At 54.8% G+C, this 16,518-nt stretch overlaps 8 protein-coding genes across 8 annotated transcripts; 5 read left to right on the top strand and 3 right to left on the bottom strand.

The window, feature by feature from the left end:
* Positions 1–1,847: 1,847 nt before the first annotated feature.
* A1O7_06076 (uncharacterized protein) lies at positions 1,848–2,563 on the top strand (the record flags this gene model as incomplete). Its single annotated transcript, XM_007760081.1, has 2 exons — positions 1,848–1,889; positions 1,928–2,563. The coding sequence occupies 2 exons, from the start codon at positions 1,848–1,850 to the stop codon at positions 2,561–2,563; spliced, it is 678 nt and encodes a 225-aa protein (XP_007758271.1).
* A 906-nt stretch (positions 2,564–3,469) lies between these two features.
* A1O7_06075 (branched-chain amino acid aminotransferase) lies at positions 3,470–4,822 on the top strand (the record flags this gene model as incomplete). Its single annotated transcript, XM_007760080.1, has 1 exon — positions 3,470–4,822. The coding sequence occupies one exon, from the start codon at positions 3,470–3,472 to the stop codon at positions 4,820–4,822; it is 1,353 nt and encodes a 450-aa protein (XP_007758270.1).
* Positions 4,823–5,129: 307 nt separating this feature from the next.
* On the bottom strand, positions 5,130–5,876 carry A1O7_06074 (monothiol glutaredoxin; the record flags this gene model as incomplete). Its single annotated transcript, XM_007760079.1, has 3 exons — positions 5,130–5,419; positions 5,507–5,792; positions 5,850–5,876. 3 exons carry the CDS (start codon positions 5,874–5,876, stop codon positions 5,130–5,132), a joined length of 603 nt encoding a protein of 200 aa, XP_007758269.1.
* A 313-nt stretch (positions 5,877–6,189) lies between these two features.
* A1O7_06073 (phosphopantothenoylcysteine decarboxylase) lies at positions 6,190–6,909 on the top strand (the record flags this gene model as incomplete). The annotated part of the gene is made up of 1 exon (XM_007760078.1): positions 6,190–6,909. The coding sequence occupies one exon, from the start codon at positions 6,190–6,192 to the stop codon at positions 6,907–6,909; it is 720 nt and encodes a 239-aa protein (XP_007758268.1).
* Positions 6,910–7,042: 133 nt separating this feature from the next.
* A1O7_06072 (uncharacterized protein) lies at positions 7,043–8,245 on the bottom strand (the record flags this gene model as incomplete). Its single annotated transcript, XM_007760077.1, has 1 exon — positions 7,043–8,245. One exon carries the CDS (start codon positions 8,243–8,245, stop codon positions 7,043–7,045), a length of 1,203 nt encoding a protein of 400 aa, XP_007758267.1.
* Positions 8,246–8,835: 590 nt separating this feature from the next.
* A1O7_06071 (uncharacterized protein) lies at positions 8,836–12,743 on the top strand (the record flags this gene model as incomplete). Its single annotated transcript, XM_007760076.1, has 2 exons — positions 8,836–9,103; positions 9,160–12,743. The coding sequence occupies 2 exons, from the start codon at positions 8,836–8,838 to the stop codon at positions 12,741–12,743; spliced, it is 3,852 nt and encodes a 1,283-aa protein (XP_007758266.1).
* Positions 12,744–13,685: 942 nt separating this feature from the next.
* On the top strand, positions 13,686–14,280 carry A1O7_06070 (uncharacterized protein; the record flags this gene model as incomplete). The annotated part of the gene is made up of 2 exons (XM_007760075.1): positions 13,686–13,989; positions 14,069–14,280. The coding sequence occupies 2 exons, from the start codon at positions 13,686–13,688 to the stop codon at positions 14,278–14,280; spliced, it is 516 nt and encodes a 171-aa protein (XP_007758265.1).
* Positions 14,281–14,501: 221 nt separating this feature from the next.
* On the bottom strand, positions 14,502–15,230 carry A1O7_06069 (uncharacterized protein; the record flags this gene model as incomplete). Its single annotated transcript, XM_007760074.1, has 1 exon — positions 14,502–15,230. One exon carries the CDS (start codon positions 15,228–15,230, stop codon positions 14,502–14,504), a length of 729 nt encoding a protein of 242 aa, XP_007758264.1.
* Positions 15,231–16,518: the final 1,288 nt, after the last annotated feature.

Below are 16,518 nucleotides of genomic sequence, written 5' to 3'. Positions count from 1 at the left end.
GAGGGGTCCGATGACGCAGGGCGACGTGAGCCGCGACTTGGGCATCTCGATTGGTGCCAACTTCTGGATGATGGCAGCATCGATCACCTTGGTCATTGGATGCCACACTTGTTTCCCCACATCAATGCAGGCGGAGGACGTTGGGAACGTGGTGCGTGTGGCGGTGCAGGTGTCTTCACAGGATATCATTTCCAACGTGGCTCCACCAACGGACAGCTAATGCACACAGCATACGAGTACAGTACGTCGACAACCAGTGGAGCCTGCCTCGTTAGATGAGGAGCACGCACACAACGGCAGGAGTCGACAAAGGCCCCCGCCAGAACGGCACTGAAGTCGCAAAGGGGCAAGCTGCAGCTGTCGCTCACCTGTCGTTGAAGTGGCCTAGGTGACCAATTTTCGGCGCACATTGACAGCTGCCTCCAGGTACGAAGAAGGCAGCCTGGTCTAATAGATGCTGGACTGCCAGGAGTGGAAGTCTTTCCGGCCAGGCGAGAAGCAGTTTGAGATCCACTTCGTGTCTCCCCACGATACCTCTCGGCGCGCATGAGATCCAGCTTCTCATATGGCAGAATTGGCGGCTGATCCATGGCAGAAATCGCGTTGACAGGGGAACCAAAAGCAAAAACTCTACTTCCACCTCTATATCAAATTATCAGTAGAGGTCGTGGTAAGAGTTCATAACAGCATCGCCATTCTCTGATGGGCTATATTCGGTGGTGGCCAACCATCCGATCTCCTCCCATCTCACGGTCATTTTGATGACCGCCGATTTGACTTGTCAAGTAGGCCAGAGGAGATTATTGTTGTTGGTGGGATTTAGCGGTTCGAGGCGACCGGGGGTATAACTCGTTCGAAATACGGGAGTCGGTGGAATGTCTTTTTGTTGCCGGTGTTGTCGCACAGTATCATCGAACACGCTGCCAGCTCGTTGCTAGCTTGACCTAGGCCCGGAAGGATATCGCACCCAATTTTTGCAAGCTTCAAAATGTATGGGATGAAGATCAACGGGGATAGATGATGCGTGAGCGTGAAGAAGGATTCACAGTACTGTCGGTTCTTAACTGAAGGATCATCAAGCGGCCGGAGCTACACAGGCACAACGGCATGCACCATGCATGGCAGCACCCCTTGCCCGAATACAGTTGCCGCATACCTTTGATCAGATTTGGGTGTCACTGACTCCCTGTCTACACGCTCCTGAAGATATGCGTTTTAGACGCGATAGAATGGTTGGCACATGTTCACACATCTCAGATGGAGAATGTGCAGCTATGATGTGAGGCTATTGACTTCTACAGGAACTGCGGCTACCTGTGCCTGGGGCAGGTATGACTCGTGAGGGAGACCAAGGCGGCTTTGCAACGTTGAGACACCGGAAATTCGAAGCTGTTACCTGGACGTTCCTCCTGTTAGCTGGTGTTGTGGTATCTGGAGTGGGTAGGGAGACGTGTGGAGGTCAAATAACAATTGGATTTCCACCCCTTTCATTTTGACTCCTTCCCAGATCACATTCGCCTTACCTTGACCACCATCTGAGGTGGTCGCCCCGGTGACAAGACAATGAGTATTGACACATGGTCTCGGTTTACCATGCAGCCAGCCAGCGACAAGCATGGCACTGTTTCTGCCAAATCACTCTTTTCGCGTCCTCGCAAGTCATTGGCGCCGGCGCCTGCCAGAACCCCGGTCCACCGTCAACCCGTCGTCCCTCCCCGGCTTACCAAGCCGCAAAAATCTCTTCCTTCAGAGCCGTGTGACTCGAGCCGGGTCTACCGGAAGCGACACAATGATGCCCGCATTGGCCTGGCAGACAAGTTTACCGGTGGGTCGTTCAGAGGCTTTCCATGGAAATTGCTAAACTGTACAAGAAAGTCTTGACCGCTATGGTGAGACTCTCCTTGACCAATCTACAAAAGACCTGGAGGGAACCAAAAGGAAGTTGGGAAGCCACCTTGAAGAGCTCGCGCTCGATGTTGAGGCTCATTGTCACAAGTTGAGCGAAATCGAAGAGCCCCTGCAGAAACCATTCGCCACCGAGGCATTGACAAACGTCCGCAGTGACAGGAAAGATGCAGGAGCTGGCACGGAAGAAGTACTGCTGAAAGAGAGCATCTCCGAGTTCCGCAAATTGAATGAAGAGAAGGGACAGATCCTCCGCCAGCTCTGGGACGAATGGGAAGACGTACAATTCAAGATTATGAGTCTAGCTGTAGAGCTCTACGGCAAAGACTCGCTGCACGTCGTCCAAATGGAGACAGGACCTACGAAACCAGGCCAGCGTGAGAGACTTCATGACATGTTCCAGGTTGCCAAGATCGCATATGATGAAATGCGCCGGAACCACGCAGATTTTCAACAAGGCCTGGAGGGATTCGAAGAGGACATGGGTCAAATCTCCAACAAGGCCAGAAACGTAGCCAAGGAAATACACGAGGTATGTACTGCTCCGTGCCTCGATGCCAAAGCTGTCCGTAACAATGTGGTTCAGTCACATGTGCAGAAAAGGACCGAGAACATGAAGCGAATCACAACTCTCCTGCAGCAGTTCACAGAAGATTGAGACGATCATGTTCAGGTCGGAAGCTTGGCCTTGATTCCCCCCAGGCACACGGACCGTGCTGATACTCCGTGTCTGAGGTTCCGTGTTCCTGAGGTCTCCGTGTTGAACTTATCAAGTACAAGCTGCTCGTCCACGATGTCACATCGTTAAATGAGATCATTCTTGCACCAGCTGACCTCCCAACCTCTCACAATGGATCTATGAAGTGTGCAATCAATATCATTCGAAGGGGGGAACAAATGCGCCTCCGCTGCCCCTCCCGGTTTCTGTGTCGGTAACCGCGAATATCCGACACACGTTGGGGCTATGACGGTGACCCGGATCTCGGAAGAAGCTGCATTTTTTGGGCGGAGCCTGGTTTGTTTCCAAGACGTCCGAGTACCACCCAATCTGAATCTTCAACTGGAGCTCTCGCAGCAATGCATATCGTTATCAGTGGCGTCGAACAGCGAAACTTGCTGTCTGGGAAAAATTTGAATGAAAATCTTGCACTCGTATTTTGTTCAGACGGGCCGCGATCGGGTGTCTGTTCCCTGCATCCTCCCTTCCGCCTCGAGTGGCCGCGATGACAAGGCCTTGTCACTAAAAGGCGTACAGTAGGGTCCGAACAGAAGTAACTGAAGGAAGCTGGTCGCTTCGACGGACCAAGTAGATCCCGAAATCGCTGCAGCCATATGCAAGGCTTGTCCCACTATGAAAGTTTGTGAAGTGTACCCCTGTCTTTGGTCCCCTCCTTCGAGGCGGTAAGGTCATGCCTTCCAGAAGTATATGAGTCACGGAATTTTGTCCATACGTGTTGCCCTCGAAGTCCTCATTCCGCTTCAGTCTTCTGCTCTCGTCTTTCTGGTTGGGTGGGCGTAATCTTTATTCACTATTCAGTCAATACCTCTTTCTATCACTCTAACCATGGCACCGGCCGCGGTTTCTCCTGTGTCGCCTCCGTCACCCACGCTGGATAATACGTCCAAGCTAACCAAAGCGGGAACCGCGACAATACTCGAGAAGACAATCTCCAATGGACCGAAAGTGGCAGACCTTGAAGCCTCGAAACTGACTTTCACGCCGAACCTCAATCCGAAGCCCGTCCCAGCCCCCAACTCGGCCGAAGTATGGAGCCAAAACTACACGACAGATCACATGCTCACCGTACGGTGGACGGAGAAGAATGGCTGGGAAGCTCCTGAGATCCGACCCTACGGCCCACTCTCCATCATGCCGACAGCATCCGTCCTGCACTATGCGACCGAATGCTTCGAGGGCATGAAAGCCTACCGTGGCGACGACGGCAAAGTTCGACTCTTCCGACCAGATCGCAATGCCAGACGTTTCCTCCAATCAGCCACACGGATATCTCTTCCCGGCTTCCCACCAGAGGAGTTCCTCAAGCTGCTGAAGAAGTTCGTGGGCGTCGAGGCACCCAAGTGGATCTCGGAACCCGGCTCCTTTATCTACATTCGGCCGACCATGATCGCGACGGCGCCAGCCCTGGGTGTGCAGAGACCGAAGGAGGCACTGATGTATATCATGATGGTCATGTTCCCGAGTCTCGATGACCCATTGTGCAAGCCTCCCATGCCTGCTCCTAGTGCTGCTTCTGCGAGCAACGGCGTCGCTGAGGCGAAACCCGCGGCCCCACCCAAGGGCATGCGCCTGCTCGCCTCCAAGCACGACATGATCCGCGCGTGGCCCGGCGGCTTCGGCAATGCCAAGGTCGGTGCGAACTACGGCCCTTCGCTCGTCGCGCAGGGCGAGGCTCGCGCGAGAGGGTATGATCAGATCCTATGGCTTTTCGGGGAGGAATGCTTCGTCACCGAAGCCGGTGGGAGCAACTTCTTCGTATTGTGGAAAGATAAGACCACTGGACGGAAGGAGATGGTCACGGCGCCGCTTGGGGACGGTGTCATCCTCGAAGGCGTGACTCGCGCGTCGGTCCTCGATCTCGTCCGCTCAGGGAGATTAGGTGAAGACGTGGACGTTACGGAGAGGAGGTTCACCATGCAGGAAGTCATCGAAGCTCAGACCGAGGGCCGTCTCATTGAGGCATTCGGTGCGGGCACGGCATTCTTCATTGCTCCGGTGCAGGATATTCACTTCAGGGGGCTGGATCTTGTTCTCCCGCTCGGGCAGACGGAGGGGAAGCAGGGCGACGAGTTCGCAATGAAGGTCAAGCGCGCCTTGAAGGATATCATGTACGGGCAGTTGGAGGATGACTGGGGCGTTGTCGTCGAGGAGACGAGGGAGAGAACGTACGATGCATGAAGAGTTTATGTTCCCTGTCGACGAGGAGGCTCCTTTGTTAAACCCTTCGAGCACTGGCTGTGGAGGATCACGGTTTTCTTGCAAAAGGAAGAAAAGCTCGGACGGCATGGCGTAGGTGCATAGGTCATGGCATGAGTCCTGTTGGTGCCTTCATTTTGTACATATTCTTAAGGCGAAGCTTGCATGGCGGAACAATGGCATGAACATACACGACACTGGTGCCAGACAGAATCACTGTTCCAAAACCTCGAGAGCTCTGGGCCATCCGCAATAGTGGTACATTGCTCATCTGGTAACCAGGCCGTGATCACGAACTCTCGCCCTTGGCATCCTTACTCCGTCCTCCTGTACTTTGTTCCGTCTCAGCTCTTACCTCCCCGGCCTTTTGTCCCTCGACGTCGCCACCTTCCTTGTCGCCTCCCGCTTCGGTGTGCTCGACCTCATCGCCATCCTCGGTGACGATGACCTTCTTCTGCGCGAGGAGCTCAGCCAGACTGCCGTCCTTGTGCATGTTGATCAGGATGTCGCAGCCGCCGATGAACTCCTTGTCGACGTATAACTGCGGGATCGTCGGCCAGTCGGAGTATTCTTTGATTCCTACAGACGGCCGAATCTCGTCAGCCGAATGGGAACGGGAGGCGAAAAGGGTGCTGCTACCCCGCCGGTCACTGTGCTTGGACATACCATTCCTCAAATCCTGGTCCTCCAACACGTTAAAGGCCGTGAATTTGGCCGGGTCCACGCCCTGAAGGCCCAGTATTTGGATGCTCGTCCTTGAAAAGCCGCACTGTGGTGTCTCGGGCGTGCCTTTCATGAAGAGCACGACCGGTGCCGAGGCGACGGCTCTGTCGATTGCAGAGCGTACTTCTTGCGAAAGGAGGCGGGTATGCGATAGTTGGGAGGTTATGCGCGGGAGTAGGCTGTTGTGGGTGGCGGAGGGGGATAGGGACGAGAGCGCGCCGCGGAGGGCCTGTGCAGGGTCAGTGTTAGTGTCTGAGCGGGAAATCGAAGGTCGGGAATATCGCACGGGTAGTCTTAATGTTCTCTGGAGCATGGTTGTGTGGTGTGTGTGGTGTGTGTGTACGGTGAAGGGAGACAAAAGCTCGAGGTTGTCGTCTGCTGCGGCGTTGGAGAAAAGTGAAGATATGGGATGATGTCAAATGTTGACAAATTGGCCGCCGCTCGCTTGCCCCAGAATCACGCCGTCCGCTACACGTACAGTAGAGCGTATCCTCCATTACAAATACCGGAATTGATGCAGAGAAGAAATAAATAAATGAATATCGCTGGATGGGAATAAAGCTGTAGGTTACCGAGACTCGACTCGACGTGTCCCGTCCATTCGCACTGCACACACATACATATCCATGACCACAAACCCCACGACCAGCGGCGAGCGCTTCTCCGCTGCCGCGTTCGAGAACGATGGCAGGCACCACATTCTCCTCGGGGCGAGCGGCTCCGTCGCAACCATCAAGATCCCTCTAATAGCCCAGGCACTCGGCTCCCATGCCAACGTATCCATCCGTATCGTGCTCACCGAAGCGGCCGAGCAGTTCTTGCAAGGCCAATCGTCGGAACAGCCGACGCTATCGTCGCTGATCAACCTCCCAAACGTCGACGGGATCTACCATGACGACGATGAATGGTCGAAACCCTGGGTCCGCGGCGACAAGATCCTGCACATCGAACTGCGGCGCTGGGCGCACGTGCTCGTCGTGGCCCCCTTGTCGGCCAACAGCTTGGCCAAGATGGTCAACGGCATGAGCGACGGGTTGCTCCTCAACGTCATCCGCGCGTGGGATACCACGGGGCTGATTGACATGCGGAAGAAGAGGATCTTCGTGGCGCCGGCGATGAATACCGCCATGTGGAGGCATCCTATCACGAGGAAGCAGATCAAGGTACTAGACGAGGACTGGGGTGAGAGTGAAGACGGATGGGTCACGATCCTAAGACCTACGGAGAAGGAGTTGGCTTGTGGGGATACGGGCGATGGGGCGATGATGGACTGGAAGCAGATTGTCGCGCGTGTGGGGGAGTATTTGACGTTAGGGGAAGAGGGAGACGAGGTGAACGGAGTTTGAGGTTGAGTAGCGATCATTGAAGATTCGAAAGGCATTGGATATCGACCATTGCAGATTCGAAAGGGATTGAACAACGACCATTGCAGATTCAAAAGGGAATGAACAACGACCATTGAAGATTCAAAAGGGATTGTTATACAGTAATTGCGGCTACTTTCGACTCTTGCGACTGGCGCCGGCGGTACAGGTAGTCGCCCACCAAGCCAAGGGAGATGGTCCCGCCTGTGATCCAGGCCCCGTTCCTAAACCACCACCAGCAGTCCTTGACGTCCTCCAGATTCACCCGCCGGATCATGGTCGCCAGAGCCAGGGCTCCGCCTCCACAGCTACCGATAAAGAAGATGGGACCGGCGCCAGCAAAGTATCCGGCAGTGGCAAGGAGGGAGATCTGCGCCGCGGAGAAGACGGACAGAGCGACCTTGGAATTGTGCTCGTGCGCCTGGGCTATCGACTTGATGCCTGCCTTGGCGTCGTCTTTGATGTCCATGTACGCGTATATCATGTCGTAGTTGAGGGTCCAGGCTATGCAGCTGGCGTAGAGCGCTGCTGCCGCAGCGAGCGCGTCGGCAATTGATAAAAGATCGATGCCCAGAGCCGGGAACCCCATGATGGCTCCCCAGGAGAATGTGAGCCCGAGGACGAATTGAGGGTAATGTGTCACTCGCTTTGCAAGCGGGTACGCCGTGACGAGCAGGAGGCTGGGTACTCCGTAGTAAAGACAAGGGAGCGGAAACTGTAATAGCAAGGTCAGGCCCGTCAGGAGCTGTGCGCCTAGATACACAATCGCGTGCTCGACCGAGATGGCCTTTCGAGCAATCGGTCGTAGCTTCGTGCGTTCGACGTGGGGATCCAGGTTGCGGTCCCAGAGGTCGTTGATGGTACAGCCGGCGCCTCGCATTATCAGGGCGCCGGTAAAGAAGAGTGCTGTGGTTGAGACAACTTGCAACGGTGATGCCATGGCCATGGGAGCTGCTAGGAGCGTCGAGAACATGCAGGGAAGGAAGAGGTAGTACGTCCCTGCCGGCTTGTCCAGACGGATGAGTTCGGCGTAGGGGATCCACGATGACGGTAGCTTCGAGATGATACCTGTTGTCGGGGGCTTGTAGATCGTGGGCAGGTCTTGAGTTAGGGGTGAGGGTGATGCTGAAGTAGACTGATGTCTGTTATGGTTCGAGAAACGTCTTGATGTTGGTAAGCGTTCTCGATCGAGCACTGTCAACACGTGAACCTCTTTCTTTTGCTGGACCCATGTCGCTCGCCGGGCAGATGTTTGAGTTAGAAACCGTAAAGCCTTTTTCGTCGCCCTTGAGTGTAATGACCTTGATGTGCATAACATGTTGATTCAGCCTGTCAGAAAGCCCGCTCAACTTTGCCAGCTGTTCAGATTTGCTGCCCCAGCTGCATATATGATGTGCTCGGCTGCCACGGTGGATCGTGTCCTTGGGATCATCAGACGATGTCTTGAGTATACTGTGAGCCACCACTGTGATGCTTCCAGTGGAAGGCCTGGTGCACCTGCTTGTTGGAGGATGCTAGAGCGGTCATACGTCCATTTGCTTCGCCGTAAATGGCGGAGTATTGATACAAGCGCCCGAACTTTAGCGTCAAGGTCGAAGGCGCGTCGCGAGAGGCGGGCACCGGATACTTTCGTCGGTCGCTCTACACCTGCGACCCTCACCTTCAGTCTGCCTCACCATTCTCTCACTCTTCCTGCCCGCCTTCGCAGTCGCGCCCCTCTGGCGTGGTTGGAAGATGCGCACGAGAGCCATGCAACCCACTGTTGAACTCGACTCACCTCGGCTTCTTCATACCCGTTTCAGCGCCTTGCAGTAGGATGTGCATCATCCCAGAAACCCACTCAAAGAAGAGAAGGCTGTCTGTGTGAAGTAATTCTCTCCCCTGCGCACCGCCACTCTCGACCGAGGCATGCCTTCTACACGGCCATGCGCGGCCTTCGAGCCAATGGCGCCCGACTTCGACCTCAAGAGCCTGGTTGAGTCACAAGCGAACTTTGAATGGGTGGTGCGCATACACTGCGATATGATCGACCACCAAGGCCTCGAGAACTTTGAAAAGCTGGTCCTGATCCATGTCATACTAGGTGGGAAGCCACTGGTCATCGAGGGCTATGAAGGACGCCTCGACCGATGGACTTTTGCGCTCCAGTGGCTCCGCGACAACTGCGGCTCAAAGGGTATGTCCTGGTCCTAAGTGTGCTATGGAAATCACCTGTGCTGAAATGTGTTGCAGTCGAGAATGCGCGAGATCTCACCAAGAAGACTAACATCCCTTTGACCATCGGTCACTACCTGAACAACATGGCACTGTTGACGAACCAATGGACCCCACAAAACTACAAGGACCCTGAACGTCAGCGGATGTATCTCAAAGATATCGACTGTCCACAGCTATGGCGGGACAAGCTGGCAGAGATCCTTCCGCCTGGCCTCTTCTACCTCAACGAATCGACCGGCGACGTTGGTGGGTTCGGTGCGGTGGACGAGAACGACTCCATCCGACCCGGCATGAAGAAGGGCAGAGGCATTGCCAAAGCGGGCGATCTGATGAGTAGCTTGCCCAATGAGATGCGCGCCGAAAATCTCATGTGTTACGTGGGCCACGAAGGCACTTACACCCCCGCCCATCGAGAGATGTGCGCAAGCCTGGGTCAAAACATTATGGTGGAGGCTTCTACTGGTCTCATCGAAGATGGCAGACCCACCAGACCTGGCTCCTCAATCTGGTTCATGACAGAGAGTAAGGAGCGAGAAGTCGTCTCTGAGTATTGGCTTTCGCGGCTTGGCCATGATATTGAAATTGAGAACCATTTCGCGCAGGTCAATGCTTGGAAGAACGCTCCTTTCAAGGTTTATATCGTTGAGCAAAAGCCCGGCGACTTTATCCTGATCCCACCACTCGCTCCACACCAAGTCTGGAATCGAGGAACCCGAACCATGAAGGTCGCTTGGAATAGGACGACTGTCGAGACGCTGGAGATGGCACTTCATGAAGCGCTTCCTCGGGCCAGGATGGTCTGCCGTGACGAACAATACAAGAACAAGGCCATCATCTACTACACCATGCAGAAATACTCGAAGCTGCTCCGTCAGGCGGAAAGGACCAGGCAGAAATCTGTGGGGCCCAAGCAGAAGGCATCGGGCGACGCCAAGGTCCGACAGCTGGAGAAAGATTTTCGCAGACTAGAATTCCTGTTCTCGGAGATATTGGTGTCTGAAAGCTTTCTGCCCGATAAGCCTGAAAAGAAGGTGGAATTGGTTCCTTATGACAGTAACATTACCTGTTCGTACTGTCGCTGCAATATCTTCAACAGATTCCTAACCTGCCCCAACTGCGTTGGGCAATTGGCAAATGGAGACGAGGACACATACGACATCTGTATGGATTGCTATGCCATGGGCAGAAGTTGCGCATGTGTCTCAAAGCTTAGGTGGGTCGAACAATGGTCATGGGGAGAGTTGACGCAGAAACATGAGCAGTGGCGACAACAGATTCTGCAATATGATGGCAAAATCACCGAGAAATCGCCCAGGTCCTTGAAGATGGAAATAGACCGACTCGGCACCAAGAGAACCCTGGCGCAAGTTTGTCAGCTTGAATTGGCAAGGAGACCATTCCGCGATATTGCACGCCCACCATCCCCTGTACAGGCCGAGGAAGAGGTCGAGGTAGTGGGCGCCGATGGAAGCGTGAAGATCAAGAAAAAGGTCAAGCGTACAGACAAGTTCCTCCGAGAGCATGCGCGCTGTCACACCGACTGTCACTGGGAACCGAAGTGGAAGCAAGCTGCATGTACCCAGTGCGACAAGCGTTACTGTTATGGCACGCTGTTCCGTAGATTCGACATGATGCCACAAGATATCCTTGCCGATCCAAACTGGACTTGCCCTAGCTGCAAGCAAATATGCAGCTGCCGAAACTGCAGACAAAAGGCCGGCTACGATTACAAACCTTACACGCCCTCGGGCACTATGCTGGGCCACAACACAAAAGCAGTCGCGGACCCGCGGTCAGTGGAAAGTCTTGTTGACTTCAGCGTGTCCAATATTGGCTGGATCCAGAAGGCAGACGACGATCATGGTGACCAATCCCGCCGGCTTAAGAAGCGGCGAAAAGATGCAGAAGCTGCAAAAGCAAATGAGCCTGAATTGGGCGAACACTATGTTGATGACAGTGCGGACATGTCTGATGGTGTGGAAGCAGGTGTTTTACGGCTTGCAGAACAAGAAGGCTTTGCGATTGACCCAGCGCTGGGTACTGGTGGTGCCCTTACTGACTCGCCTGCTGGAGACGAGGACGACTTCGATGAAAACCCAGAGAGCGCGAGACGGCTGGGCGATTCGACCCCTCCAGACTCTCCAGCTGCGCTGCCTGAGGGTGGCGTTATCAGAGACCTCGAGCATGCCTACGATCGGACCGAGGCAATCACCTACGACTACCCTGACCCTTCAGTGGCTCTCCAAATTCCTGGCCCTGTCGAGGAAGGACAAACTGTACTGCCGCCGGGCTATGCACCAGCCAGACCCGAAGAGAGTGGGGAGATCGAGATGATGCGACAGAAGCGCAAACGAGCCAAGACGGACGACGGTGACAGACCTTACAACTATAAGAAACCGAACACAGAGAAGCAGAAGCAGAGAAAATCACTCATTGTGAAGCTGTCAATACCGATAGAGAAGCTGAACGAAATGGGAAAAACGGCCGACCTTGCCAGGCGGCCATTGAATGGAACCCTTCAGGTCCCGGCACCCGTCATCAGTTCCGATTTGCAGGCGCTCAACGCCGCCGAGGGCAATCCTCAGGCCTTGCCCAAGAAGATCAGACGAGAACCGGAGTATATCGAGGTGGAACGGGACGACGAGTTCATGCCTGGAAGATACCGTGACCGGAGAAAACGTGCACAAGATGGAGCTCCTCTGCCGCCACCTGACACCGAGATCACTCGAAGACAGACGCGCAAGCATCAGACTCGCTATGAGGAGCCTTCGGAAGATGAATTCAACGAGATGGTCGGACCGAACGACACACGGAACGAAAAAGGCAAGACAACTGCGAATCCCACGCCTAGCAGTGTCGTCAAATTAAGTGATCTTGAACTGAAACCTGATGCTTCGGATCTGTCCGAAGAGGATACAGGGAGTCATAGCTCCACCTCCAGCCCAGTCGTGGAGATTGGGCATCGAAGGCCGAAACCGGCACCAAGAGCAGCCATGAAGGCTCCTGCACCGGCTGCCAAGAGTGGTGTCGATCGTCCAGTCAGCAAAGACTCCACAGCAGAAGAAAGCGAGAGGTCATCGTTGTCCACTTCTCCAGCATTGCCTTCCAAGGGAGCCAACCTGGCGAAGCCAACTTCAACCGCTCCGGCGAAGACTGCCGCTGAAGCCGAGGCACAGGCGAATCGAAGAGCAAAGATGGCTTTGATCGAGTCAATGGAGTACGACAGTGATGGTCTTGATTATTCATGGTCGCAAGAATCGGTCTCAGACGAGCCCACAACGAATGGGAGAGCGTCCGGTCTACCTCAACCGGCACCCAACATGCAGTCAGCCACTGATACCGAAAAATCGATCAGCGGCTCCCCGAGCGTCGAATCCGTGAAGAAGCCCGTCATCGTTAGTAATGTGAAGGCGTCGGCCGCGGACTGGGTTGATAGTGATGATTCAGATGATGATGGCATGCCAACTGGGGGAGCCTGGGCCTCGATCAATGGCGGAGCTGCAACCGCGCGTCGGACAGTCGCCATGAAGACTACTAACCACGTCGGTAGTGGACCGGTCAAGAGGGGCCGGGGCAGGCCGCCAAAAAATCCAAAGTGATCTCACGAGAGACCAGAAACTGCGACAGGTGAAGAGGCCTGCGATGACGAGAAACTGGGAGTGCTGAGCTTCGACGATTCTTGCCTGTGTATTCGAGCGTTGTACGACTTTACAGCAATTGGCTATTGTACGTGGGAGCCACCTGATCAATGGACCAGTGTCAACAATGACCCAGCCGGACGAACGTGGACCAGCAACCGCTGTGCAAGGCTGGGGATTATGTGCGATGGAACTTGAGTAAATGTTCCCGTGTTGTAAATGAGTGTAGACACCAAGTGTGAATGCATCATGTTAGCTGGGGACATGCTAGCGCTCCTCGACAAGAAGGTACAAACGCATTCTGATTGATGCGGCTATATACGTGACATGGCGATCGCTTCTGTGGCTTTGAGCCGACCAGTGATGAACCATATCTACTGTACCAGCGGATGGATGACAGTCCGTAAGGCTACGGTCCGTAAGGCTGCAGGCCGAGAAAGTGGCTCCCGGAGTTCGCGGATATTCCATTCCGGCCACTGCAAGGCTGAACTATGACATGGCGTGACGGCCAGGCCGACGCAATTTCACGCGCCGCTCACATCTTCATCGACCAAGTCTCGTCTTGAATCCTGTTCGCTGACAATATCAACCATGAAGAGCATGCGCTTAATACAGCGCAATGCCATTATGTGGCATCTTTCATCTGCGCGCCCTGCGGCGCACCAGTCTCGAGCTCCTCTCCAGCAGTCCTTCCGTACCAGACCAATGCTACAGCAGACAATGCAGACAACATCCCCTACCTCACGCATGATCCACACCCAGCGAGTGAGAACCGCCTCACCATTTCAAATACTCCGCTCTTCTAGGCTTCGAGCCCCCAGAAGACCCGCGGGTCGCCGGTATAACTCCTCTACAGCCCCTCCAGACGCCGAGCCGACGTCGATCAAGGACCGGCTTAAGAAAATGTCGCGCGAGTACGGCTGGACCGCTGTAGGCGTATACTTGGCGCTCTCGGCGCTGGACTTCCCGTTCTGCTTCCTCGCCGTGCGGTTGATCGGCACGGATACCATCGGGCATTACGAGCACGTTATAGTGGAAGGGGTGAAGAATCTGCTGAAATGGCCGATCCGGGAAGCCGCGGGCGATGTGCTCGAGGAGGTGGCCGTTCCGGACGATAAGAGGGTGTTGGATGAGAAGAGCGAGGAGGAGGTGCTCAATGATCATGGGTATAGGGAGGCCGAGCGGGCGAATCGCGGGGATAATGCGAGTGAGTACTATCTCAGAGATTTCTTAGTCCGTTGAGTGTAGTGGGAGAAGCACACCGGCTAATACGAGACGCACTACAGGTCTATGGACACAGCTTGCTCTCGCGTACGCGGTGCACAAGTCGTTTATCTTCATTCGGGTGCCGTTGACGGCGGCGATCTTGCCAAAGGTGGTCAAGACGCTGAGGTCGTGGGGGTACAATATTGGGAAAATGCCAAGTAGGAAGGCGGTCACGCCTGGCACGGGAACGGGCGTGAATACTAAGGGGTCAAAGGTTAAGCCTGGAGATTGAGCGAGCAGCAGACGTGTGAGAGATCACTCGCTCGGTCCTGTCAGGACTCAGGACTCAGCTCATCCTCGGGGCGTTGGGCCTCGCCGGGACGATCCGCGCGCGCATGCTTGTCGGCAGAGACAGAGACACCAAATCCATTCCCAGCTCTGTTGGGTGTCTGTAGCCATCCTTTTTCATTGACATAGCGTAGACCTTTTGGTAATGTACAACACGGCTCCCACTCAATCTAACCTCTGGCCCTCCAAGGGATCCGTCGTCCCCTCCTTCTCCAACAAATGCACCTCGGTCCCGTCGTCGCCGCGTAGACTCCACTCCAAGGTCTCGAAGAAGCCGCCCCTCCGCTTCACGGCCACGAACTTGGTCTCCGCCACGCCCTTTGTCCCCTTAACCCGGAACCGGATATTGATGACGCCCTGCATGGGGCTCAACTCGCCGCTGATCCATGGCAGCTTGCTGGCAAAGTAGATCTCATCGCCCAGCAGGTCGCGGGCGTGGATGTTGGTGCGCAGTGCGTACAGGATACTATTGACCGTGCTGGACGTGGACTTTTCGTAGTTGAAGATCGCCAGGCTGGACACCGTGATTAGGAGGACGAAGATCGGGAGCGTCTTCAGCCAGACTGAGCTTCCGGTCGCGGGGTCGGGCAGTGCGCGGTCGGGTCGGCGGGAGAGGAGAGGGCCGGACCCTTCGTGGGGAGGAGGCACCAGAGGGCGGACTATGCGGTTGGGGTCGGCGGTGGGGGAGGATGAGGATGAAGATGAATATGGGCGGGAGAGCGTTTTCGGTATCAGGGTCGAAGGTATGGATGTGCGTGTGGGTGTGGGTGTGGGTGTGGCTATGGCTGCTTCTCGCAGTTGGTGGACGCGGAGGATGGAACGGCGCAGAGAAAGTGGGAGGCTGTGAAGCTGTTTGAGCGCCATGGGCGTCGTGAGGAGTTTCTTGCCGTTCATTGCGGGCTTCGGAGCGGTCGAGGTCGAGCGAGCTCTAGTCTAGGTCAACACATGTCCAGATGTGGTGGTGGTGGTGATACAGGACGTCGTGGACGCCCTAAAATCGTGCAGTACGGTAATGATGCCGCTTTGGCTCGGTTGCTCTATCTAACTAGCAAATTAAGGTTTATCCTATTACGGCTAGCTCCGATGTTGGGGCGAACGCCCTCACCATCGCCAGCAGCACCATTATCATCAAGCTGTATTGTGATCCACGGCCGCCATTTGCAAATGCGCTGAATCTGTCATATATCGGGCAGTGAGCCCTCGAAAGGAACGCGTTATTGACAGGCGGAAAAGGTCTCGGTGTGGCACTAGATTCCGGAAGCTGCCAGTTCAAACGCCACTGAGCATCGTTCCTGCTCAACCAAGCAGTTCCAGCGTGACGGCCCTGTTTTTCGACTGCGTTACCTTGCTTGCATACCTTACCTAATTACTGTACTATGTGTTCGAGGTCGGAACCTCCATTCCCTCCACCGCCCAGGCAAGAACCAGGTTTTCCTTCTTTGACGTCGCTGCGGCGTATGTTATGAATGCCGTCTGAACGAAGGCTCAAGTATCGGCATGCTTGACAGAGTCCACATCCTCATGAAACCGCCTTCTGTTATCCTTTCACTGCTTCCCACTATGCAAATGCCACGCAACCTGCGCTCAAGGTCCCATTCGATGCGCCATCTTCGACTACATACTGTGTATTTCTCTACTTCACCAACTTCCGTCTTTCCCTCCCTGTTGGGTGCAAGCTGCTACGGTGCAATGCCTACAAACACCATGGCCTGCAGGTCCTCCCTCGAGCGGCCTTCTATTGCCACTCTGCTGTGCCATCCGGCCTAGTTACCTCGGCCATGCACATTCTCACCGCCTTTGCAGCGGAACTCGTTCGGACGATCACAGACCTCTATGGCACAGAAATACTTAAGGCTATCCGGCTGAGGAGCGTTGATGTCCTTTCAGAACATGTGGAGCCAACCGTCATAGTACGTTCTATTTCTCCGGAAAAATTCATCCACACAGCTCGAACACCAAGATGGGAAATATGTCCGCAAGATCTCCATCGAGAACAGCTAGACTACTAGTAGGCGGTTTATTTGACGCGAGGAGATCAGGAGATCTTCCTTGAGGGTTGACCGAGGATGTCTTTTTGAGGGCAGGATGTTCACTCGGGAGCCCAGGTGAGTTGTACTCGTCACGAAGTCAATGTGATCGACTACCATTCACCCCAGTGCAGGATGTTAGGAACAATACTTGC

This window comes from Cladophialophora yegresii (genome assembly GCF_000585515.1).
Source record: "Cladophialophora yegresii CBS 114405 chromosome Unknown aczIN-supercont1.4, whole genome shotgun sequence".
Taxonomy (NCBI): Eukaryota; Fungi; Ascomycota; class Eurotiomycetes; order Chaetothyriales; family Herpotrichiellaceae; genus Cladophialophora; species Cladophialophora yegresii.
Note: the sequence above shows the minus strand (reverse complement) of the source record. Positions and strands in the feature narration are given on the sequence as shown.